Source organism: Podarcis cretensis (genome assembly GCF_951804945.1).
Source record: "Podarcis cretensis genome assembly, chromosome: 7".
NCBI lineage: Eukaryota > Metazoa > Chordata > Lepidosauria > Squamata > Lacertidae > Podarcis > Podarcis cretensis.
Window position 1 is genome coordinate 86266596 of NC_137176.1, and position 22310 is coordinate 86288905.

General features: G+C 45.1%; 1 protein-coding gene across 2 annotated transcripts in view; it reads right to left on the reverse strand.

The window, feature by feature from the left end:
* The window catches only part of COL22A1 (collagen type XXII alpha 1 chain), a 188388-nt gene that overhangs the window by 13060 nt on the left and 153018 nt on the right, over nucleotides 1-22310 (reverse strand). For both annotated transcript variants that reach the window (XM_079984146.1, XM_079984147.1), the window contains 14 exons: nucleotides 21825-21878; nucleotides 19339-19383; nucleotides 15569-15616; nucleotides 14972-15085; nucleotides 13254-13307; nucleotides 11030-11083; nucleotides 9189-9242; nucleotides 7759-7812; nucleotides 6876-6929; nucleotides 4394-4447; nucleotides 3580-3633; nucleotides 2440-2484; nucleotides 2078-2131; nucleotides 404-457 (listed from right to left, as the gene is read on the reverse strand). In XM_079984146.1, the coding sequence (XP_079840272.1) occupies nucleotides 404-457; nucleotides 2078-2131; nucleotides 2440-2484; nucleotides 3580-3633; nucleotides 4394-4447; nucleotides 6876-6929; nucleotides 7759-7812; nucleotides 9189-9242; nucleotides 11030-11083; nucleotides 13254-13307; nucleotides 14972-15085; nucleotides 15569-15616; nucleotides 19339-19383; nucleotides 21825-21878 (792 nt within the window). The remainder of the gene's footprint in view (nucleotides 1-403; nucleotides 458-2077; nucleotides 2132-2439; nucleotides 2485-3579; nucleotides 3634-4393; nucleotides 4448-6875; nucleotides 6930-7758; nucleotides 7813-9188; nucleotides 9243-11029; nucleotides 11084-13253; nucleotides 13308-14971; nucleotides 15086-15568; nucleotides 15617-19338; nucleotides 19384-21824; nucleotides 21879-22310) is intronic.

Sequence of the window (22310 nt, forward strand, 5' to 3'; positions counted from 1 at the left end):
AGATTGCTCTAAGATGTGTGTTCTTGTATATTTTGTTGCTGGAAACTTCCTTGTGTATAGTAGTATAGGAAGGCGGTATACAAATTAAAAGTGAAATGGAAGAAAAGAAAAGAAAATGAAACTTGGGAAGAAGAGACAAAAGACCTACAATTGGAAACATTTCCACACTGGATTATGCATACATTTGCACAATGAGTGCAATTCTGGTTTGTGCACAAAGTCGTGCACACATTGGATTGTTTTCCTTAAGAGGCGCAAACAGTAAAATTCATTTTTCATGTTCAGAAATGCCAGATCCATTTCCTCCCCCTCCCCTCATCCCTCCAGAGTCCCTTGTACCACTTGGGACCCAGTGGGATGTGTCACACAAGTTACCCAAAAGCCATAGGGAGAAACAACTCACTGCGATTCCTCTGAGCCCACGTGGGCCCTGGGGTCCTGCAGGGCCTGGATCCCCCTGCAACACAAGAGTAAAAGAGGCTGGGGTGAGAAAGAGTCATTTCTAAATTGCTAATCACATGGAATATCAAAGTGATGTGCAAGTAAAAAAAAAACCAATAAAAGGAAAGAAAACACTGCTTCATTATGATCATCAAAACACTATAATCAGAATAAAGGTAAAGGACTACTGGACAGTTAGTCCAGTCAAAGGTGACTATGGGGTGTAGCACTCATCTAGCTTTCAGGCCACGGGACCCAGTGTTTGTCCACAGACAGCTTTCCAGGTCATGTGGCCAGCATGACTACACAGCTTCTGGTGCAATGGAACACTGTGATGGAAACCAGAGCGCACGGAAACACCATTTACCTTCCCGCCATAGCGGTACCTATTTATCTACTTGCACTGGTGTGCTTTCAAACTGCTAGGTTGGCAGGAGCTGGGACAGAGCAACGGGAGCTCACCCCGTCATGGGGATTCGAACTGCCGACCTTCCAATCAGCAAGCCCAAGAGGATAAGTGGTTTGGACCACAGCACCAACAGTGTCCCTATAATCAGAATAGTCAATGAGTGGCTTGCCTGTCTGGATGAGGTGTACTTTAACATGTTTACAGATGAGAAAGGAAGTCAGTTGCAAGCTGGATATACTGTCCAACTTGTGAGCGAGGACTGACTCATTTTTCCCTGAAAGGCGACCAAGATAATAACAAAAAAAGCTAGAATCTTATTAAAATCAAGGAGCAAGATGGTAATAGAACCAAACCAAAACAAACACAAAACAGGGATGGCCTCATTCTCAGAGGAAATTCATCCCTATTATATCAAGCATGTTCTCATGGCAGCATTGTCGGCTATGTTTTGTGCCAGAGATGCCAAAGAATAAAATGTTCAGTGCTCCCTAGCAGAGGGCACACATACCTTCTGTGAACGCCCCTTTAAAATGGTTCCAAGTGTGGGCCCAACCCATTCTCATTTACCACTTCCATGTACTTGAAATTTCAGGTTTTGAAATTATGAAAGTCAGTGTTTCAGAGCTGTGCCAGTGTTTCTTTTTTTAAAAAATAAATAGTTATTGAAATTTTAACAAAATACAATGAAAAAAGAGAAAACACAAAACAGAAAAGTACACAGAACACAAAAAATAGATAAAAATAGAGGGGGAAAAAACCCATTATTCTTTTTCTAACTTTGAAGCTCATATCCTTATTCTCTTGACCTCCTCACACCTCCCCTTTTTGTATTCCCATTTACATAATCAAATCAGCAAATCCTTACCCTCTTTCCATTTATCATCTTTAACTTTGTATCTTAACATAACTCAACTCCAAAATTTTCATCCATAAGTTCATTTTTGCATACTCCTTCTAACTTTGTCACTAATACCACTTATTTTTAATCCAACATCATTTTAACATTCATAAATTTTACACTGTTTCTGTAGATAGTCTTTAAATTTCTTCCAGTCCTCTTCCACTAACTCTTCTCCCAGGTCTCGGATTCTGCCAGTCATTTCCGCCAATTCCATATAGTCCACAGAGCTGTGCCAGTGTTTCCTTTCAGCCCCGACCCTGATAACACTCACTCCACCATTTGCAGAATCGTAAGAGCTCTTATTGAAGCCACGGTGGCACACTTACATCTTTTCCAGGTTGTCCCTCGCGGCCGGGTGGTCCTGATGGACCTGGTTCTCCCTGCAACGGACAAGGGTGGGAGGGAGAAAATTAGAGGTTAGAACAATATGGAAGTTCCATAAAAATTCCTAATTACCCAGATATGTGATTTGAACTTCCACAGATGGCTGTCCCAAAACTGGACTCAATCTATGAGCAGGCATTGATAGGGTCATTGACAGTCCTGGTAACAATGCAGCTTCAGCCATCAATGTTAACTATGAAGCCTGACCTATTCAACACTGGTGATAGGAGAGGTCTTCTTGTGGGCAACTCTGCCCATCCCAACCACTGTTTGAGTCAAACTGAAGGTCCAGTGCATTGCTCACCCTTGAGCCAGGTGGTCCTGCGTCTCCTCTCGGTCCCTTAAAACCCTGAAAGGTGAAATGGAGAGATACATAAAAAGTTATTATTTATATGCATTTTAAAGGACCTTCTAAGTTACAGCTTTCTTCCACAATGGAACTCAAGGCAAAGGGGGAGGAGAGCTGAAGATAATATTTCACATCTGGCAACCAATACGCCTCTTTGTTTTCAGACAGAGTCTTAAAAAGCCTGGACCACAAATTTTAACGGGCCCCCCAGCATTAACTCTGGATGTGTCTACTCAATTCTGACCAAACTAAGCCTCCTAGAGCACGATATAGATCAGGAAGCTTAGTTGGGTCAGAATCAAGTATAGTCGTACCTTGGAAGTTGAACGGAATCCATTCCAGAAGGCCGTTCGACTTCCAAAACGTTCAGGAACCAGAGCGTGGCTTCTGATTGGCTGCAGGAAACTCCTGCAGCCAATTGGAAGCCATGGAAGTCACGGTGGACGTTCGACTTCCAAAACGTTCAGGAACCAAGGCGTGGCTTCTGATTGGCTGCAGGAAGCTCCTGCAGCCAATTGGAAGCCATGGAAGTCATGGTGGACATTTGGGTTCCAAAGAACATTCGCAAACCGGAGCACTCACTTCTGGGTTTGTTGCATTCGGGAGCCAAAATGTTCAACTCGCAAGGCGTGCGACTTCAGAGGTACGACTGTATACGCCTCCAGAGTTAATGCTAAATACGGCACATTACTGCTGGGAAATGAACCACCATAGCCACTAGAGTGCCGTGAAAATTTGTGGCCCAGGGCTTTTTAGACTCTTCTACCTGTGCACTATCTGAAACACAATGTTCTTAATAAATTACTTTTGAGGCATGATTATCTCATGCATACCTATGTTTCCTAGTATGCTCACGTGCACGCATGAGGGTGTGTACAGACCCCTCCTCTACAAGAACATACCTTCATTTTCTCCATAAATAGAATTTAGCCTTCAATGAACATTTGCACCATTCTTGCTGCAGGAAGACCAAGCTTCTCAGGTAGTGTATTCCATACTAGCTAATGGAGAAATATGCACCTGCCCCCTCCTCCAAAGATTCCTGGTGGAAAAGGACATATTTAATGGACCATGGTCGCTTTCAGCTGGACTTACTGGCACTCCTCTTGCTCCCTCTGGTCCTGGCAGCCCGGGCTCCCCTTGTTTGCCCTATAAGAAACAAAGCACATTTATAGCCTGACAAGAGAGAATGATCTCTAACATGTGGGTGCCTCAGGATCTACAATGGTGCCTTGCAAGACGAAATTAATTCGTTCCGTGAGTTTTTTCGTCTTGTGATTTTTTCGTCTTGCGAAGCACGGACTTTGGAAAAGCTTCAAAAATCACCAAAGTCTTCAAAAAACCTCAAAAAAGGCTACCACACTGCGTGCTATGAGTTGCTCCTTGAAGTGAATGCACGGTTTTAAGAAAAAGGAAACCAACTTGCAAGACGTTTTCGTCTTGTGAAGCAAGCCCATAGGGAAATCCGTCTTGCGAAGCAGCTCAAAAAACGAAAAACTCTTTCATTTTGCGAGTTTTTCGTCTTACGAGGCATTCGTCTTGCGAGGTACCATTGTAGCTCGATGTGATAACATTCACAAATCTATGTGAATTGTCATTTAAAAGTAAATGCTATTTAAATAACATATATATGGGTCTGATCCAGAGTTAGACCCTGGGTGGGGGGAGCAGAGGGTCTTTAATTTCAACCCCCACCCATATATTTCCTAAAATGCAGTTTGACTTCATTTTATATAAGAATCTTTCTTCACTCAGAAGTAAGCAACACATTCTATGACATCACAGCATCTCAGCCAATAGTGGCCTCATGGCTCCCAGGTCCTAACCCAACACTCTGACCACTACAGCACACTTGTTCTCTTGCAAAGATAATACCAAATTGGAAAATATGTAAAGTTCATCTCCTTACTGGTTCTCCAGGAGGTCCTGGCTTTCCATCTTTGCCATCCTTTCCAGAAATACCCTAAGAGGGAAGCAACAGTAAGTAGTCAAGATTACAGATGCAAGGAATGTATACAATGTTTGTTTCCTTAGGAGCAAATATTGTAGATTCATAATTGTGGATAAGCACCCCCAAATACTGCAAGTCAGTTTCCTAACACGTTGATAAATGGAATTTATAGACCATCATCTCAATAAATATCAGGGCACTGTAAAGCAACATATGCAAGCAGTAGAAAAATAATGTGCACCATTAAAAATAGCACAATGCATCAGCACGAGGTACAATATGCAAGCTTGTCAGTTGGCTGAGCTGGAAACTCCATGAAACGATATCCAGGAAAAGAACAAGTCAGACAGCCAATGTCTCATTAGCTGCAATGTGAAACAACAAGCAAAGTCACATTGCAGAACGTCTCGAGCCAGGGGTCGTAAATAGGTCCATGGGGACCTAAGCAAACCAGAGAACCTGTCATAGGCACAACATACAGACATAAACACTCTACAAGCCAGTCAACACAGCAACCTAGCATATAGGCTTCAACAGAATGCTTCATTCAAGCCTAATTTCAGCAGGGTGGGAGGGAAAGCGACCAACGTGGCCTCAGTGAAGAATTCTGTGCACACCTGGAGGTGCCACAATGGCAACCGCCTCTACTGGGAATTAGCCCTGGCTAGAGAGTTCCAGAAAAACATCTACTCCTGCTTCATTGACTACGCAAAAGCATTTGACTGTGTCGACCACAGCAAACTATGGCAAGTTCTTAAAGAAATGAGAGTGCCTGATCACCTCATCTGTCTCCTGAGAAATCTCTATGTGGGACAAGAAGCTACAGTTAGATCTGGATATGGAGCAACTCATTGGTTCAAAATTGGGAAAGGAGTACGACAAGGCTGTATATTGTCTCCCTGCTTATTTAACTTATATGCAGAATTCATCATGCGAAAGGCTGGACTGGATGAATTCCAAGCCGAAATTTAGATCGCCGGAAGAAATATCAACAACCTCAGATATGCAGATGACACAACCTTGATGGCACAAAGTGAGGAGGAATTAAAGAACCTTTTAATGAGGGTGAAAGAGGAGAGCGCAAAATATGGTCTGAAGCTCAACATCAAAAAAACAAAGATCATGGCCACTGGTCCCATCACCTCCTGGCAAATAGAAGGGGAAGAAATGGAGGGAGTGAGAGATTTTACTTTTTGGGGCTCCATGATCACTGCAGATGGTGACAGCAGTCACAAAATTAAAAGACGCCTGCTTCTTGGGAGAAAAGCGATGACAAGCCTAGACAGCATCTTAAAAAGTAGAGACATCACCTTGCTGACAAAGGTCCATATAGTTAAAGCTATGATTTTCCCAGTAGTGATGTATGGAAGTGAGAGCTGGACCATAAAGAAGGCTGATCACCAAAGAATTGATGCTTTTGAATTATGGTGCTGGATGAGACTCTTGAGAGTCCCATGGACTGCAAGAAGATCAAACCTATCCATTCTTAAGGAAATCAGCCCTGAGTGCTCACTGGAAGGACAGATCCTGAAGCTGAGGCTCTAATAATTTGGCCACCTGAGGGGAAGAGAAGACTCCCTGAAAAAGACCCTGATGTTGGGAAAGATGGAGGGCACAAGGAGAAGGGGACGACAGAGGACGAGATGGTCAAAGCTACCAGCATGAGTTTGACCAAACTGCGGGAGGCAGTGGAAGACAGGAGTGCCTGGCGTGCTCTGGTCCATGGGATCACAAAGAGTTGGACATGACTAAACAACAACAACAACAACAACAACAACAACAATTCTTCCTGCAAAGCATGGGTTCTACCACTAACCGCCAGCTGTACCTTGTTTCCAAAATGGGTTTTTCTCTGTCTTGTGGCTTATTCCCTGCCTGCCCTCCTCTGATGTTTTCTCCCCTATATTCCCTTTCTCTCATTACAAATTGTGCCACAAAGTTTTAGCTGGGAGAAATTTCATTGATTTTTTTTTTAATGCATGCCAATTCAGATCAAAAGATCTCTTGAGAAGTCAAGCATAGAATGCACACACAACATCTCAGTATTGCCGCTTATGGGGGGTGGGTGGGCAATGCCTCAAAAGACGTTCATGATGATGATGATGATGATGATGATGATGTATTATTTATATGCTGCCCATCTGACTGGGTCGCTCCAGCCACTCTGGGTGGCTCTTAACAAAAACATTTTTTTAAAAAAATACAACATTGCACATTAAAAACTTCCCTTCAGATGTCCCACAGCTGTTTATCTGTTTGACATCTGCTGGGAGGGCGCTCCATAGGGTGGGGCCTGACATTCATGATGTCACAATCGCCAGGAACATATGCAAGTATGCCACACAATCTTTTTACTGTTGAGATATGCCAGGGATTCAAGAACACTACAGTCCCCGGCATATGAGATGCATCAATGTTTACAAATGCAGGGATAACTCACCAGAAGTCCAGGCAATCCTGGTGGCCCTTGAGGTCCTGATGGGCCTTCTTTACCCTGCCAAAGAGACACAGACGTGGAGATGTTCACATAAGCTTTCCAGGCAGAGACATCCCCAGAAGAACAATCTGTTAGCAAGGCCTTCTGAATTTATGATCAATATTGCTTAGGCCTTTGGGATGGGGGGAAGAGAGTGGGTGTAGAAGGGAGCAGAACTTACCTGACCTCCTGGCAATGAAATCACTGCAGCTTACTGGGAGGGAGACTGGAAGGGGCAAGGAGGAGGGGAGGTCAGCACTGCACGGATAAACCTGGAAGAGTGTCAATTTGGCTCTTGCCCTCTCTTCCACTTTGCCCCTCCCACTCTCCCTCTGGATTAGCAGAAATGACTCTGCTACCAGGAGGTCAGGTAAGTGCCCATAGTTGATGCCAGAGCAGGAAGTGGGTCAAGCACATATACACACCCCAATATGGCACTCACCTCCCACTTGCGGGACTCTTGTCATTAACATACATTGTTATTTGTCTTTTAGAGATCTTAACATGTGGGATACCACTCGGCCACCTAGAAATATACTATGACCCCTCTGTGTGTCCCACCACCATTTATTTATTTTCTGGCATTGCGACTGTACTCCCCCTGTTCCACCACACTAATGACACATTTTGAATTTATTAATCTTTCTAAATTAATGGAGAATTTGGCTGAGAGTTTATAATCCACTAGTCTTCATCTGAGTATCTCAGTGGCTTTCAAACCTTACATATTCACGGAATGCTTTCCACATCTACTTATTTTTCCAAGAATCCACTATGGGACCACTGAGGCAAATGTTGGCATCCTTTGGGGGGAGGCAGGGATATGACAGATTGAATAGTGACTTACTATTTCTCCAGGGTTTCCCAGTGGTCCTGCAGGTCCTGGGGGGCCCTCAGACCCCTAAATAAAATGAAAAAATAACATTTCTGACCATTAAAAATGGCAGCTTGCTTCTGAATCAGAAATAGTCTCCTCAAACAACATGGAGGCAACTCTTACAAGCCTTTGGACTTTCTTTAAATGAAGACAACCAGCCCAAAATGGTGGGCCATAAACTTTGCTATGCATTCAAGATCAGCATAATGCCCCCCAAAATCCAACATACTGTGGGATGTAATCCATTGAAGCAGTCAAATACAACATTCCTTGTTTCCCTAGCGTGGACACAGGCAGGGGGATGTTACCCCAGCCAGTATAACTTCCTGGCCCACTGGTCTGAAGCATCCTCCCCCTGCATGTGACCAGGCAGATGGATGTGACCCTCGCTGACTCTATAAAAAGAGTCAAGTCACACAGCCATCTCCCTCTTGATGCCATGCTGCTCTCCTGCGGCCATTTTGTTCTCTTGATACTGTTTTCCTAATGCATTTTGCTGTCTGCTGGCTCTCAGCCAGCCGCACATGAGCTCAATCCCCATATGGGATAAACTCACACTTTGTTATGTAACTACTAGCTAGAGCCTGTCTTCAGGGATCACACTGTGAACTGAATGTGAGTAAACTTCTTGTAAGTTTGAAGGAAAGACTCTTGTGTCTTTTTTTCTTTTAAGAGGGATAAAAGGGGACACCAAGAATAATCCATCTGGGCAAGCCGGATTGGATTGCTTAACTAAAGAGATTCAAACGAATCTGCAAACTAGCTTCCTGCTGTATTGAGGGGATTCTGCTCTGCTACATGACTCACTAGCGTGAGTGAAGGAAGGATAATATTTAATTAATATATCATCTATTATCCTTAACATTCCCACACATACAAGAGAGGGCCAGTGAATTGCTGTGGGCTTCTTCTGGGTCTATAACCAGATGGATGGGTGCAGTGCAAAAGAAAAAGGGATGGAGATAGATAGATAGATTGATAGATAGATAGATAGATAGATAGATAGATAGATAGATGATAGATAGATGATAGATAGACAGATAGATGATAGATGATAGATGATAGATGATGATAGATAGATAGATAGATAGATAGATTAGATAGATAGATAGATAGATAGATAGATAGATAGATGATAGATAGATAGATAGATAGATGATAGATAGATAGATAGATAGATAGATAGATAGATAGATAGATGATAGATAGATGATGATAGATAGATAGATAGATAGATAGATAGATAGATGATAGATTAGATAGATAGGTAGATAGATAGAGATAGATAGAGATAGATAGATGATAGATAGATGATAGATAGATAGATAGATAGATAGATAGATAGATGATAGATAGATAGATAGATAGATAGATAGATAGATAGATAGATAGCATCTTACAGGTGGACCTGGATTTCCAGGAGGGCCCATGAAGCCAGGTATCCCAGGATGTCCCTGCAGAAGACAACAACAGCATTTCACATTCACTTAGCATCTTCATTTGCAAACCACGTCCCCAAAGAACCTCTGGAACCTCATCAAAAGCTTGCTAGCAACCAAGTGACCAGGAGAGCGAGACGCCCAAAACATAAGCTAACTTGGCATCACAATTCCATGCATAGGTTTCCAGAGCGTGAACTTGCATGTTTTAACAAACTGCTTTTAATACACATAAGCTTCTGGGAATGGAGAAGTTGTCAGGAAACATTACAGGGTTGGCTGGGTGCAAGAGGCTAACAACTTGTCGTGCATGCAGCAAGAAACTGCGCACCCCAACCGCCCCCATCCACAGCTGTGCCAGGTCTTTGCTTCGGGAACAGAATCAATTTAACATAATTCAGCATGCCATTTCCTCAGATCACTGCAAATAAATGGTTGCAATGCCCCCCCCCCTTTTGAATAAACAAACATTCCCCTTGCATGTTGAAGGTGTGGTTCAGTGGTTAAGCACATGTTTGGGTCAAGCACATGTAACACAGTAGTGAATATCAGTGTCATTGGTGATTTTTTAAAAATAAGACAGCTGGTGGAGGGGAAGTTTGAGCAGGAAGGCGGAAGGGGTACTTAACCTGCCCCTTGAGGGTTACACAAACAGGAAACACAAACAGGAAGCATCCAATGGACCCCGTTAGTAAAGGATGTGTTAAGGAATAATCATATACAGAACCTGCTGTGCCTTGAAAGGAAAACTCATTCCCCTTTAATTCAAAATTAATTAATTTAATTCTAAATTTCCCTCCCATAAGTTTTACTAATTGTACAAATTTGATATTTCACTGTACAGTGGACGCTCGGGTTGCGAACATGATCCGTGCGGGAGGCACGTTCACAACCCACGTGTCTGCACACACGCGGGTCGCGATTCAGCACTTCTGCACATGCGCAAAGTTCGATTTAGCACTTCTGTGCATGCGCAAGCACCGAAACCCGGAAGCAACCCGTTCCGGTACTTCCGGGTTCGGCACGGTGCACAACCCGAAATCGCGCACCCCAAAGCATCTGTAACCCAAGATATGACTGTAGTTCAGTTGGCAGAATATGAGGTTCTTAATCTCAGGGTTGTGGGTTCAAGCTCCATGTTAGGCAAAATATTCCTGCATTACAGCAGGTTGGGAATAGTGGGCCCTTGGGGTCCCTTCCAACTATGCAATTCCATGATTCCACACTAATAGCAATAATTTTGTTATTTATGCCCTGCCCATCTGGCTAGGTTGCAAATTCCATGATTCTATATATGGGCCTGTTCTCTCTTGGGCAACTCGTTCCTTATGCACTTTGCAGTTTAGGGTGACCACTGACAGTCTTCCTTCAAGTCAGACTGATCCGTGTGTGATATATTGATCAGCAGTGTTCTGATGTGGTGGCTAAAGAGCAGGTCAAAGGTCCTGTTTGGTGATTGAGACATGTTGCTTACTGTACTGTTCCAAGCTGCAAGAAAGAAGATTGGTTCCAATGGTTCCAAGCTACAAGAAAGAAGATTCCACCTAAACATTAGGAAGAATTTCCTGACAGTAAGAGCTGTTCGGCAGTGGAATTTGCTGCCAAGGAGTGTGGTGGAGTCTCCTTCTTTGGAGGTCTTTAAGCAGAGGCTTGACAACCATATGTCAGGAGTGCTCTGATGGTGTTTCCTGCTTGGCAGGGGGTTGGACTCAATGGCCCTTGTGGTCTCTTCCAACTCTATGATTCTATGATTCTATGATTCTATGTTCCAAGAAACATCTTTCTGCCTCTTTTGATTTTACCTGTTCACCCTTCAGTCCAGCCTCTCCAGGCGTCCCACGGTCTCCTTTGGCACCCTAACAAAAGACAGAAGCATTCAAATCACAAACCTCAATTACAATTTAAGTGTGGTGCACTGGGTCCCCCCCCCCAAAGTAACATGGAGGCATACACATTTCAGCATTTAAGTTGTCAGTGAAATGTTTTCTCAAATAGCAGGAGCTTAACCTCCTCTCGCTGTTTGCTGGGTGAAATACCTGAAATCTTGATCAGGGCCAGTACCAGGTCTGACGTAATCCTGAGCAATTGGCCCCATGGTGGCCGCCTTGTTCATTGATGAACCCTAGTGGGACTATCTGGTGAAGACTGCAGGCAGCTAGGTCTAGCAACCATTTTGATTTTTCACAATCAAGAATGCAGCATTGCTCCAAGGCATTGTGAGAAATTTAAACGGTGGCTTGATTGAGCCACCTAGCAATGCTTTGGGGTACTAGTCCAGCAGAGCGTAGCTGATGGGTCTCAGAATCACAGTGAGTTAGAGACTTTGCCCCGTATGCAAATACAAGTCTCCAGTAGATTGAGCAGACAAGACCAATAGTGAGTCCAAGAAGGTGGTTACTGCAGAGGGAAATGAGTGGTAGATGGGGCTCATCAATATGGGAAGGTAGCCCATCTAGGAGAAGGAAAGCTCTGATCCTAAGCCTCTGTTGCTTTGTGGCCATACTCATTCATGAGAAAGGCCTTGGGAGTAAACCCTGAGGAAAAACCCATCTCTAATGTGTTGCAGGACATCTTCGGGAGAAGAAAAAACTAAGGAGTAAATGGATGGCACTGTGGTCTAAACCACTGAGCCTAGGGCTTGCCGATCGGAAGGTCGGCGGTTTGAATCCCTGTGACAGGGTGAGCTTGGTCCCAGCTCCTGCCCAACTAGCAGTTCAAAAGAACATCAAAGTGTAAGTAAATAAATAGGTACCGCTCCGGTGGGATGGTAAATGGCGTTTCCGTGCGCTGTTCTGGTTTCGCCAGAAGCGGCTTAGTCATGCTGGCCACATGACCCGGATTGTCTGCAGACAAACACTGGCTCCCTTGGCCTATAGAGCGAGATGAGCGCCGCAACCCACAGAGTCGTCCGCGACTGGACTTAATGGCCAGGGGTACCTTTACCTTTAAATCCCACACAAATCTGGAGTGGAGTCCCTAAGGCTCCTTGTATGCCTCCTTCCAGCAGCAACTGTAGTCAAGCTGGTATCAAATATATTGCTCTGCTTTCCTTTGGACCACACATTAGTGAGGACAAGAGGCGGGGGTCGTCTCATCTGGGCAGCCAAGGGCGTCCATACACACTGCCTGGGTTGCACCCCAGAGAGGTCACTTTGGTGCTAACACAGCAAAAGCAACATGGGAGGCAGCAGTTACAAGTTACCGGTCTCTGCAACCACATCAGGCACTGTGATTCTCCAGTGGTTTGACCTCACCCCCAGAGGCAGACTCCATTGTCTCTTGAGATAGACAGGTGGCAACAACAACAGGTGGGGATGCCAGTGTGAGCAGAATTAGCCCCAAACGCATTGGGGACAGCTTACCCCATTTTGAAGTAAGTCAAGTAAGACATATTTACATGTTTCTAGATATGTAATAGCTTCTAGAGTCTTTTTAAATGCTTGTAACTGGTTTAATGCTTTTTTTTAATTGTATTGTTTTATCACATATATGTTTGCTGCCCTTGAGATGAAGGGCAGGATATGATTTTAATAAATTAATAAATATTGACAACTAAATAGACCCCACACAACCTTAGGACCAGTAAGTCAACAGCGGGCATAAGATCAAAACATTTTCACTCAGCCCCAGCCAAGGAGTTCTAGAAATGTCTGGAGGGGGAAATCAGCCACAATCTCATTTTTCTTTGCCTCGCTGGCATTTCCTTGAGTTTCTCCAAGCAAAGGTCAATGGGCTCAAGATTTGAGGACTTGCCTTTTTATGACACGAGGTCCATATTCTCAGAAGTGGACTAAAAGCCATTTCAAAAGTCTGTCAGATATTTTAATAAATGGGAGGACATTATTTAGGTTAGAACTTCAGCAATTCTGGTAGTCTGGTTTGTTTTCTCTATCTCTCTCTATATTTTTAATTGTACCCCCTACCCCAAAGAAACCCTCTTTCCCAAGAATGGCAGAGATTTCATCCTGCTATCCTGTTTCTTTCCAACAAAACCCCTGACATCTCAAAAGAGGAGATAAAACTGACCTTGGGACCTTCTTCACCTGGTGGTCCGGGGTGACCTCTGGGTCCCGCCTCCCCCTGAAAAACAAAGAAAGATCAGATGGACTTCCTCTCCTTGGAAGGTAGCAGAAGACCCCACGTATTCTTTTTTATTTTTTTATTTTAAATTTTATTAGTATTTTCCACACAACAACAACAACACGAAAAATATCAAAAAATAACAATACACAAAACCCAACATACAAAAACCCCCACAAATCCATATCTTACAAGTTAATAATATAAACACTAAAAAGAAAAACAAACATTGACTTCCACCAATACCACAACACCTCCTTTACCTCTCATTGTATCTTCCTGTTTTCCTGTTTCCCTTATCATCTCTATCCCAGCATCTAGATATAAAACCCTCTTTCGTATCCTTTCACTTCACAAGGTTATTCCAGACTCAGCCAGATTTCTGTCCTCGAACCTTGACTTTTAAGGTATTCATATAGACACTCCCATTCCTTTTTCACTTCACTTTTGGGTTTTTGTCTTATTATATCTGTCAATTTGGCTAATTCTAAATACAGTGGTACCTCTGATTATGTACTTAATCTGTTTTGGAGGTCTGTTCTTAACCTGAAACTGTTCTTAATCTGAAGCACCACTTTAGCTAATGGGGCCTCCTGCTGCCGCAGCACAGCCGGAGCCCAATTTCTGTTCTCAACCTGAAGCAAAGTTCTTAACCCGAGGTACTCTTTCTGGGTTAGCGGAGTCTGTAACCTGAAGTGTATGTAACCTGAAGCATATGTCACCCGAGGTACTACTGGATTCTGAAAGCTTACATAACCATTCTCCCCTAGTGGAAGACCCCACATATTCAGTGGACAGGGGAATTATATATATATGCTCCAGAGTGCCAAGTTTTCCTTCCATTTTTAAAAAATCAATCAGTGGCACAGTTTCAGCAGCTGCTTCTTCCCTATACCATGTCTATGTTGGAAGGTGGGTGTGAAAATTAGCATGAATTGAATGGTTGCAATTCACTCATTACATTGTTGTTGTTGTTTTAAAGATAGCCATCACCCCCTCTCCCCAATTGGGATCAGGGGAGTTTATCCTGGGTTGACTAACCTTTGGCCCTCCAGATGTAACTGGACTGCAGCCCCCATCACCATGACCATTGGCCATGCTGGCTGGGGTGGATGGGAGTTGGAGTCCAAAAGTAACTGGAGGACCACAGCTTAGCTAAGGTAAAGGTAAAGGTACCCCTGCCCGTACGGGTCAGTCTTGACAGACTCTGGGGTTGTGCGCCCATCTCACTTAAGAGGCCAGGGTCCAGCGCTGTCCGGAGACACTTCCGGGTCACGTGGCCAGCATGACATCGCTGCTCTGGCGAGCCAGAGCCGCACACGGAAACGCCGTTTACCTTCCCGCTAGTAAGCGGTCCCTATTTATCTACTTGCACCCGGGGGTGCTTTCGAACTGCTAGGTTGGCAGGCGCTGGAACCGAGCAGCGGGAGCGCACCCCGCCGCAGGGATTCGAACCGCCGACCTTTCGATCGGCAAGCCCTAGGCGCTGAGGCTTTAACCCACAGCGCCACCTGCGTCCCAACACAGCTTAGCTACTCCTGGTCTAATCTTTTCCCCACACTGTTGATCAGTGCATTGACATGTAACAGTGTTGATCAGTGCATTGACAGCTACCCATCTTCTCAACCTTGATGAAGAAAGGGTGCATGTTTTCTCTTCCATACCATTTTCCCAACTGGGCCTTCATGGCCAAGTGGACCTGGAAGGCCTCTATCGCCCTTGAATCCTGGCATTCCTGGAAGTCCAGGTGGTCCGGGAGGGCAGTCACTGCAAACATCCTTAAATAAGGGGGAGGAAAAAGGAGAATTAACACTTCACAGTTGTGGCAGATGGCCTCTTTCTGGCTGGTATCTAACAGCACTGGAAACTGCCTTATTATACAGAGAAAGAACATTGGTCCATGTTGCTCAGTACATTGACTGGCATCAGCTCTCCAGAATTTCATGCTGGAGTTGTGATCTGATGTGCACAAGCGTACAAATCAGAGCAACTGATGAAGACAGAAGCTGAGATGTTTTGCCACATAAATAAAACCACTTCTTTCTTAATCACGTATATTTTTTAAAAAGTTGACCAACCAATTTAATGATGGTGATGATGGCAATGATGACTAAGAGAAAATGAAAATCCAAAATGAAGATGTTCGTGTATCCACTTTTAAGAATCACACACACACTGCAATTTTTTTGAATGGTTTGATGAAATTTTCTTAGAACACAAGATCCTGGAGCATCCCAGGAAAAAAACAAAAAACACCTTACCTTAACTAAGAGACTGATGTCACCAGGAGAAAGGAGAGGAGAGGCACCCTGAGGGAAGAGAAAAAGAATGCCTGTCATTTCATGCTATCATTGCAGAGCCATTTCAGAGAAGCCGAAATCAAAGCATCCCTCGGCTCCTGAAAGAGATTAGCCTCACAGGGCCAAGAGTTCAATTGATCAATTGAACCACTGCCATCCACGACCTGATTGTGGATGGAGGATTTGACCTGGCATGTGTGACAGAGACCTGGTTGGATGAGGCAGATGGGCCTGTCCTTGCCACTGCCTGCCCACCAGGTTTCTCTTACGCACAGCAACCCAGGTCATGTGGGTGGGGAGGGGGGGTTGCAGTGATTTTTAGGAAGTCATTAGTCTGCACCAGGCGTCCTATCGGGAAGACCCAGTTTTCTGAGTGCATGTTCTGGAAGTTGGGCAATAGGGGCAGTACAGGATTCCTACTGGTGTACCGACCTCCCCGCTGCACCAAGGATTCCCTACCCAAGCTGCTTCAGGTCGTGGCGGATATGCTCCTGGAGACACCTAGCTTGGTTGTCCTGGGGGATTTTAACATCCATGCCGACACAACCTTACAAGTCTGGCCCAACTCATAGCCACGGACATGCCTTAGACTTGGTGTTTACCTCTACGGATGTTGGTGATCTGACATTAACTAAAAGCGAAACAAAAGAAGTGCCATGGTCAGATCACTTCCTGGTGCAACTGGACTTCTCTGCAACCCTTCCCCTCCGCAGGGAGGTGGGACCGATTCGGATGGTCCGCCCCCGCCACTTAATGGATCCAATTGGCTTCCAGAGAGTGGTAGGGGATGCTTTATCCCAAGTTGATGGCCTTTCAGCTGATTCCCTGGTGGCACGCTGGAATGCGGAGTTAACCAGGGCTATTGACTGTCTGGCTCCGAAGCGCCCTCTCCGATTGCATGGAGCCCGGACAGCCCCGTGGTTTTCCCCGGAGCTGAGGGTGATGAAACAATCGTTGAGACGGCTAGAGCGCCGGTGGCGGAAAACTCATTCTGAATCAGACCAGACACGGGATAGAGCTCAACGTCGAGCCTACCAAGTGGCAATGGCGACGGCGAAGAGGGCCTTCTTCGCCGCCTCCATTGCATCTGCAGAAAACAGCAGCAGGAGACTTTTTCAGGTGGTTCGTAGTTTATCGGAACCACCTGTACCACCGGGGCCTGGTAGGGACCCCAAGATCTCCTGCAATGCTTTTGCAAAGTTTTTTGCAGATAAAATCGCTCAGATTCAGAAGGAGGTAGACTCCACAGTGGGAGCAGGGCAGGGCGGGAGAGTGCTAGAGTTCTGTCTGGTCCTGTTATATGGGATCAATTCCAATCTGTTACCTCCGAGGATGTGGACAGGCTGCTTGGACGAGTGAAACCGACCACCTGTCTCCTTGATCCTTGCCCATCCTGGCTGATAAAAGCGAGCCGGGAAGGGCTGGGCGATGGGCTTCGCAGGGTGGTGAATACTTCCCTCTGTGAGGGAGCCTTCCCAGACCCGCTAAAAGAGGCGGTCATTAAACCGCTTCTTAAAAAAACATCTTTAGACCCGGCCAATTTGGCCAACTATCGCCCAGTCTCAAATCTGCCATTCTTGGGCAAGGTGATTGAGCGGGTGGTTGCTGAACAACTCCAAGCACGCCTGGAGGAAACGGATCATTTGGATCCCTTCCAATCGGGATTCAGGCCTCACCATGGGACTGAAACTGCCTTGGTCGCGCTGGTTGATGATCTCCGGCAAGCTAGGGACAAAGGTGAGAGCTGTTTCCTAGTTCTGCTGGATCTCTCAGCGGCCTTTGACACCATCGACCATAACATCCTTCTGGACCGTCTAGAGGGGCTGGGAGCTGGGGGCACTGTTATACAGTGGTTTCGCTCCTTCCTCCTGGGCCGTGTTCAGAAAGTGGTGGTGGGGGATGAGTGTTCAGACCCTTGGGCCCTCACTTGTGGGGTACCTCAGGGTTCCGTCCTCTCCCCCATGCTTTTTAACATCTATATGAAGCCGCTGGGAGAGATCATCAGGGGGTTTGGACTGGGTGTTCATCAGTATGCAGATGACACCCAGCTCTACCTCTCCTTTAAATCAGAACCAGTGAAGGCGGTGAAGGTCCTGTGTGAGTGCCTGGAGGCGGTTGGAGGTTGGATAGCGGCTAACAGATTGGGGTTGAATCCTGACAAGACAGAAGTACTGTTTTTGGGGGACAGGAGGCGGGCAGGTGTGGAGGATTCCCTGGTCCTGAATGGGGTAACTGTGCCCCTGAAGGACCAGGTGCGCAGCCTGGGAGTCATTTTGGACTCACAGCTGTCCATGGAGGCGCAGGTTAACTCTGTGTCCAGGGCAGCTGTTTACCAGCTCCATCTGGTACGTAGGCTGAGACCCTATCTGCCTGCGGACTGTCTCGCCAGAGTGGTGCATGCTCTGGTTATCTCCCGCTTGGACTACTGCAATGCCCTCTATGTGGGGCTACCTTTGAAGGTGACCCGGAAACTGCAATTAATCCAGAATGCGGCAGCTAGATTGGTGACTGGGAGTGGCCGCCGGGACCACATAACACCGGTTCTGAGAGATCTGCACTGGCTCCCAGTACGTTTCCGAGCACGATTCAAAGTGTTGGTGCTGACCTTTAAAGCCCTAAACGGCCTCGGTCCTGTATACCTGAAGGAGCATCTCCACCCCCATCGTTCAGCCCGGACACTGAGATCCAGCGCCGAGGGCCTTCTGGCGGTTCCCTCATTGCGAGAAGTGAGGCTACAGGGAACCAGACAGAGGGCCTTCTCGGTAGTGGCGCCCGCCCTGTGGAACGCCCTCCCATCAGATGTCAAAGAGATAAAGAATTACCTGACATTCAGAAGACATCTTAAGGCAGCCCTGTTCACGGAAGTTTTTAATATGTAATGCTGTACTGTTTTTAACACTGATTGGGAGCCGCCCAGAGTGGCTGGGGAAACTCAGCCAGATGGGCGGGGTATAAATAATAAATTATTATTATTATTATTATTATTATTATTATTATTATTATACGCATCATTTGAGGGACAACATTGCTGAATCACCTCTCACGCAGGGAAAGTCGTTTCAATAGCACTGATGCAACCTAAGAAAGGACTGTATAGAAGTCCAAGTGTCTGCTCAGTGCCTTTGATGTATTTCTTTGCTCAGTTAGTATATTAACTACTGCCGAGACCACATAACAATGGTCTTGAAGGATCTACATTGGCTGCCAGTATGTTTCTGAGCACAATTCAAAGTGTTGGTGCTGACCTTTAAAGCCCTAAGCGGCCTTGGCCCAGTGAACCTGAAGGAGCGTCTCCACCCTCATCATCCAGCCTGGACACTGAGGTCCAGCGCCGAGGGCCTTCTGGAAGTTCCCTCACTGCAAGAAGCCAAATTACAGGGAACCAGGCAGAGGGCCTTCTCGGTGGTGACACCCGCCCTGTGGAACGCCCTCCCACCAGATGTCAAAGAGAAGAACAACTACCAGACTTTTAGAAGACATCTGAAGGCAGCCCTGTTTAAGGAAGCTTTTAATGTTTGATGTATTACTGTATTTTAATATTTTGTTGAAAGCCGCCCAGAGTGGCTGGGGAAGCCCAGCCAGATGGGTGGGGTATAAATAAATTATTATTATTATTATTATTATTATTATTATTATTATTATTATCAGGGAAGAAAAGGGATTCTGGGCCCGAAATATGTATGAAAATGTGCCAATATTAAGAGGGAGGGCTAGAGAGGTTGGGGACATACCGGTTTTCCTGGAGGACCTCGTTCGCCTGGATTTCCTGGCAGTCCCTACAGGTGAGGAACAAAAGGAGTATGAGGTTTTTGCATTCTTACTCTGCACAATACACACCACGATACTAGCTGACTACTCTAGCCACACCTCCTTGGAAGATAGCTGAGTACCATCGCAGTGGAGGATCTGGGTGGGGAGCAAGAGGCAAGACTTCCCTGCTATGGGCTGTGTGCCCACCTAGTGTCCCCTCTCCTTTCTCAACAGAAAACTCAGATAATGAAGCCTCACCAGGGAATACATATGAGTTTCCAGAAACTGCGACTCTGCTGATTGAGAGCACTGAGGAAATGAGGTATGGATGAGATATGTCCCTTGAAAATGTTCTTGACACTTTCTTGAAACAAGAAGGAGCAATTCCCAGGCAGCACAAAGCAGCCAGAGTCTCGTCAGTAACAATTTGAGAGGGGAGAAAGAAGAGGGTCATTTATCATGGGGGGCTAACAACACACCGTGCAAACATGCTTGATGAATTCAATATCTGCATATTCGGATACAAATTGTCCTGATCCAAATCTCCTGGATTCGTGCGCACATGGGAACTGATCTGTCCACTAGCTTTTCCACACTTCTTGAATTTTCCTACAAAGTTTTCCGTTCAACCAAAATGTGTATGAAATTAATGATTTGATAGAAATGCCATTTCAGGAAGGGGGGAAGCTGTGGTTTGGTCTTGCCCCCCACTTTTTTCTGGTGAAATATACTCGGAGTTGAGAGTGGATTTCATGCTCTTTATTCAGCTCATAGTGGTGGGGAGGAATGGAAGTTCCCCCAGAATGTCTGCTTTATATACATTATTTACACAATGGGCCACATGTGATTGGCTAATTCTGGGATTCACCTGTGGGCCCATCAGGTTGCAGATTCACTTCCACCTGGAGCTGGATTGGGTGGCTCCTGTGGACCAATCAGACTGCTGCATTCTGGACCCTATTCAACTCAGTACATAACATCTGGTATGCAGGTTTCTTTTGGCTCAAAGATTACTACAGAAATATTTGATGTATATAAGAAACAATTGTAAATCTTTGAAGACACTGGTAGGGTTGGAATAACTCTTTCAGTGTATGGTAGATAAATATGATATGTAAAATACGAGATTCTAGAATTTATTTGATACTTACCAAAGGAATGGAGGGAAGTCTGAGGCTCGGTAGAACCTAGTTTAAATATGTAACTTATATATGTAATATATGAATGTATGTATGTTTACTAAAAATTAATAAAAAGTATTCTGCAAAGATTACTACAGAAAGGGGGCAAGACAGATTTACAGGTGAGCACTTGGAAGAGATGGAGATCAGAAACAGACAAGCTTGCCCTGTTCTTCCACTTTTAAAAAAGATAAACAGCTTGTCGTCCACAGGGGAGGGGAAAATCTTGAGTATTGTTCACCTTCACATGTACCAGTTTGTGTTTGTGTGTGTGTGTGTGTGTGTGTAGGATGGGAGTACAGAACACAAAATGAATCAACCTATGGAATAAGTAAAACAGCAGCAAGGGCAGGAAATGCTTAATCCTTTCCTGCCCCCCACTTCTCTACTCCATCTTGCCCTGCGGATGTTTTGAGGGAGCATACGAACACAAGAAGCTGCCTTATACTGAATCAGACCATTGCTTCGCCCAGCTCAGTGCTGCGTGCACTGTGTGGGATGTGAAACACAAGAGCAGTCAAGTACAACATTCCTAGAGTGAACATGTTTACACATGGGGAGGAATGTTTGTCCAGCCAGCAGGTAAACTTCCTGTTTCCTTCTGGGCTGGGACAGACTTCCTCTGCATGTGACTGGAGGTGGGTGTGGCCTCACCTGTGCAGGTAATGACAAAAGCACAGGGCAGGGCAGCCATCTCTCTCTCTTTTTCACCACATGCATCGAAAACACAACATCTGCTAAGCCAAAGATGCCCTCTTGGCTTCCAGCTAAGAGAGGATAAAAGGACTGTCTTCTTATGAGATAGATTCTAAGTGTATGTTACTTCATTAAGCTAAGTCTGCCTTCTGGGATCTGATTGTGAACAGAATGTGAGTAAACTCTTTTTATACTTTTGTAAAAGACTGTGTCGCCTCTTATATTTTATGAGGGAATAAGGGGAACATACCAGAACAGTTATTATAGAGGCTTTAGCGAGTCTGAGCAAACACATCCGTTGCAAAACTTAAAATTAAGGGGAATGTTACTCTGCTGAAATTGTGGAACTTGTTAACACAAGTTGGATAAGGATATAATCAGACAAAATATCCTCTCCTGCATCCCTGAACATTCCCACACACTGATTTGGCAGCAACGATCCAAGGTTTCAAGCAGGGCAGGAGCAGTCTCTTTCAGCCATATCTGTAGATGCCAGAGATTGGATCGGGGCCCTTCTGCGTGCAAATGTGATCTATCACTGAGCTACTGCCCTTCTCATAGGCATACCAAATACCAATATGTTTACTTACATCCTGACCAGATGGCCCTGGTTGACCTTGAATGCCTGGCAAACCTCGGGGACCCTAGAAAAAAAGGGGGATAAAATTAATAATTCCAAATATGCTATTTTATTCTCCCCCCCAAAAAAAGAAAGAGTTTTTAATAGCTTTACAAAAGAGAACATCAAAATAATGCAAACACACCAATAAACATTTTTTTAAAAATATAAAATACAGTCTCCTACACAAACACACACACACACACACACACTGTCACACAATTGTTTATTTCCTACATACATTTATAGGGCGAGTCACAGATTTAATTTCAGGAACAGTTATCACAAGAAAACCAATTGCCAATTTGCCCATAAATAACAGACTAACCTGCCTGCTGGGGAACTGCTTGTAGACAACACATACTGTACATGAATTTGTGGCTACAATTGTGCAGTGATTCTTTTTCCCCAGTCCTGCCCTATTATTTTAGGATCTGAACCTGCTATTGGTTGCTTA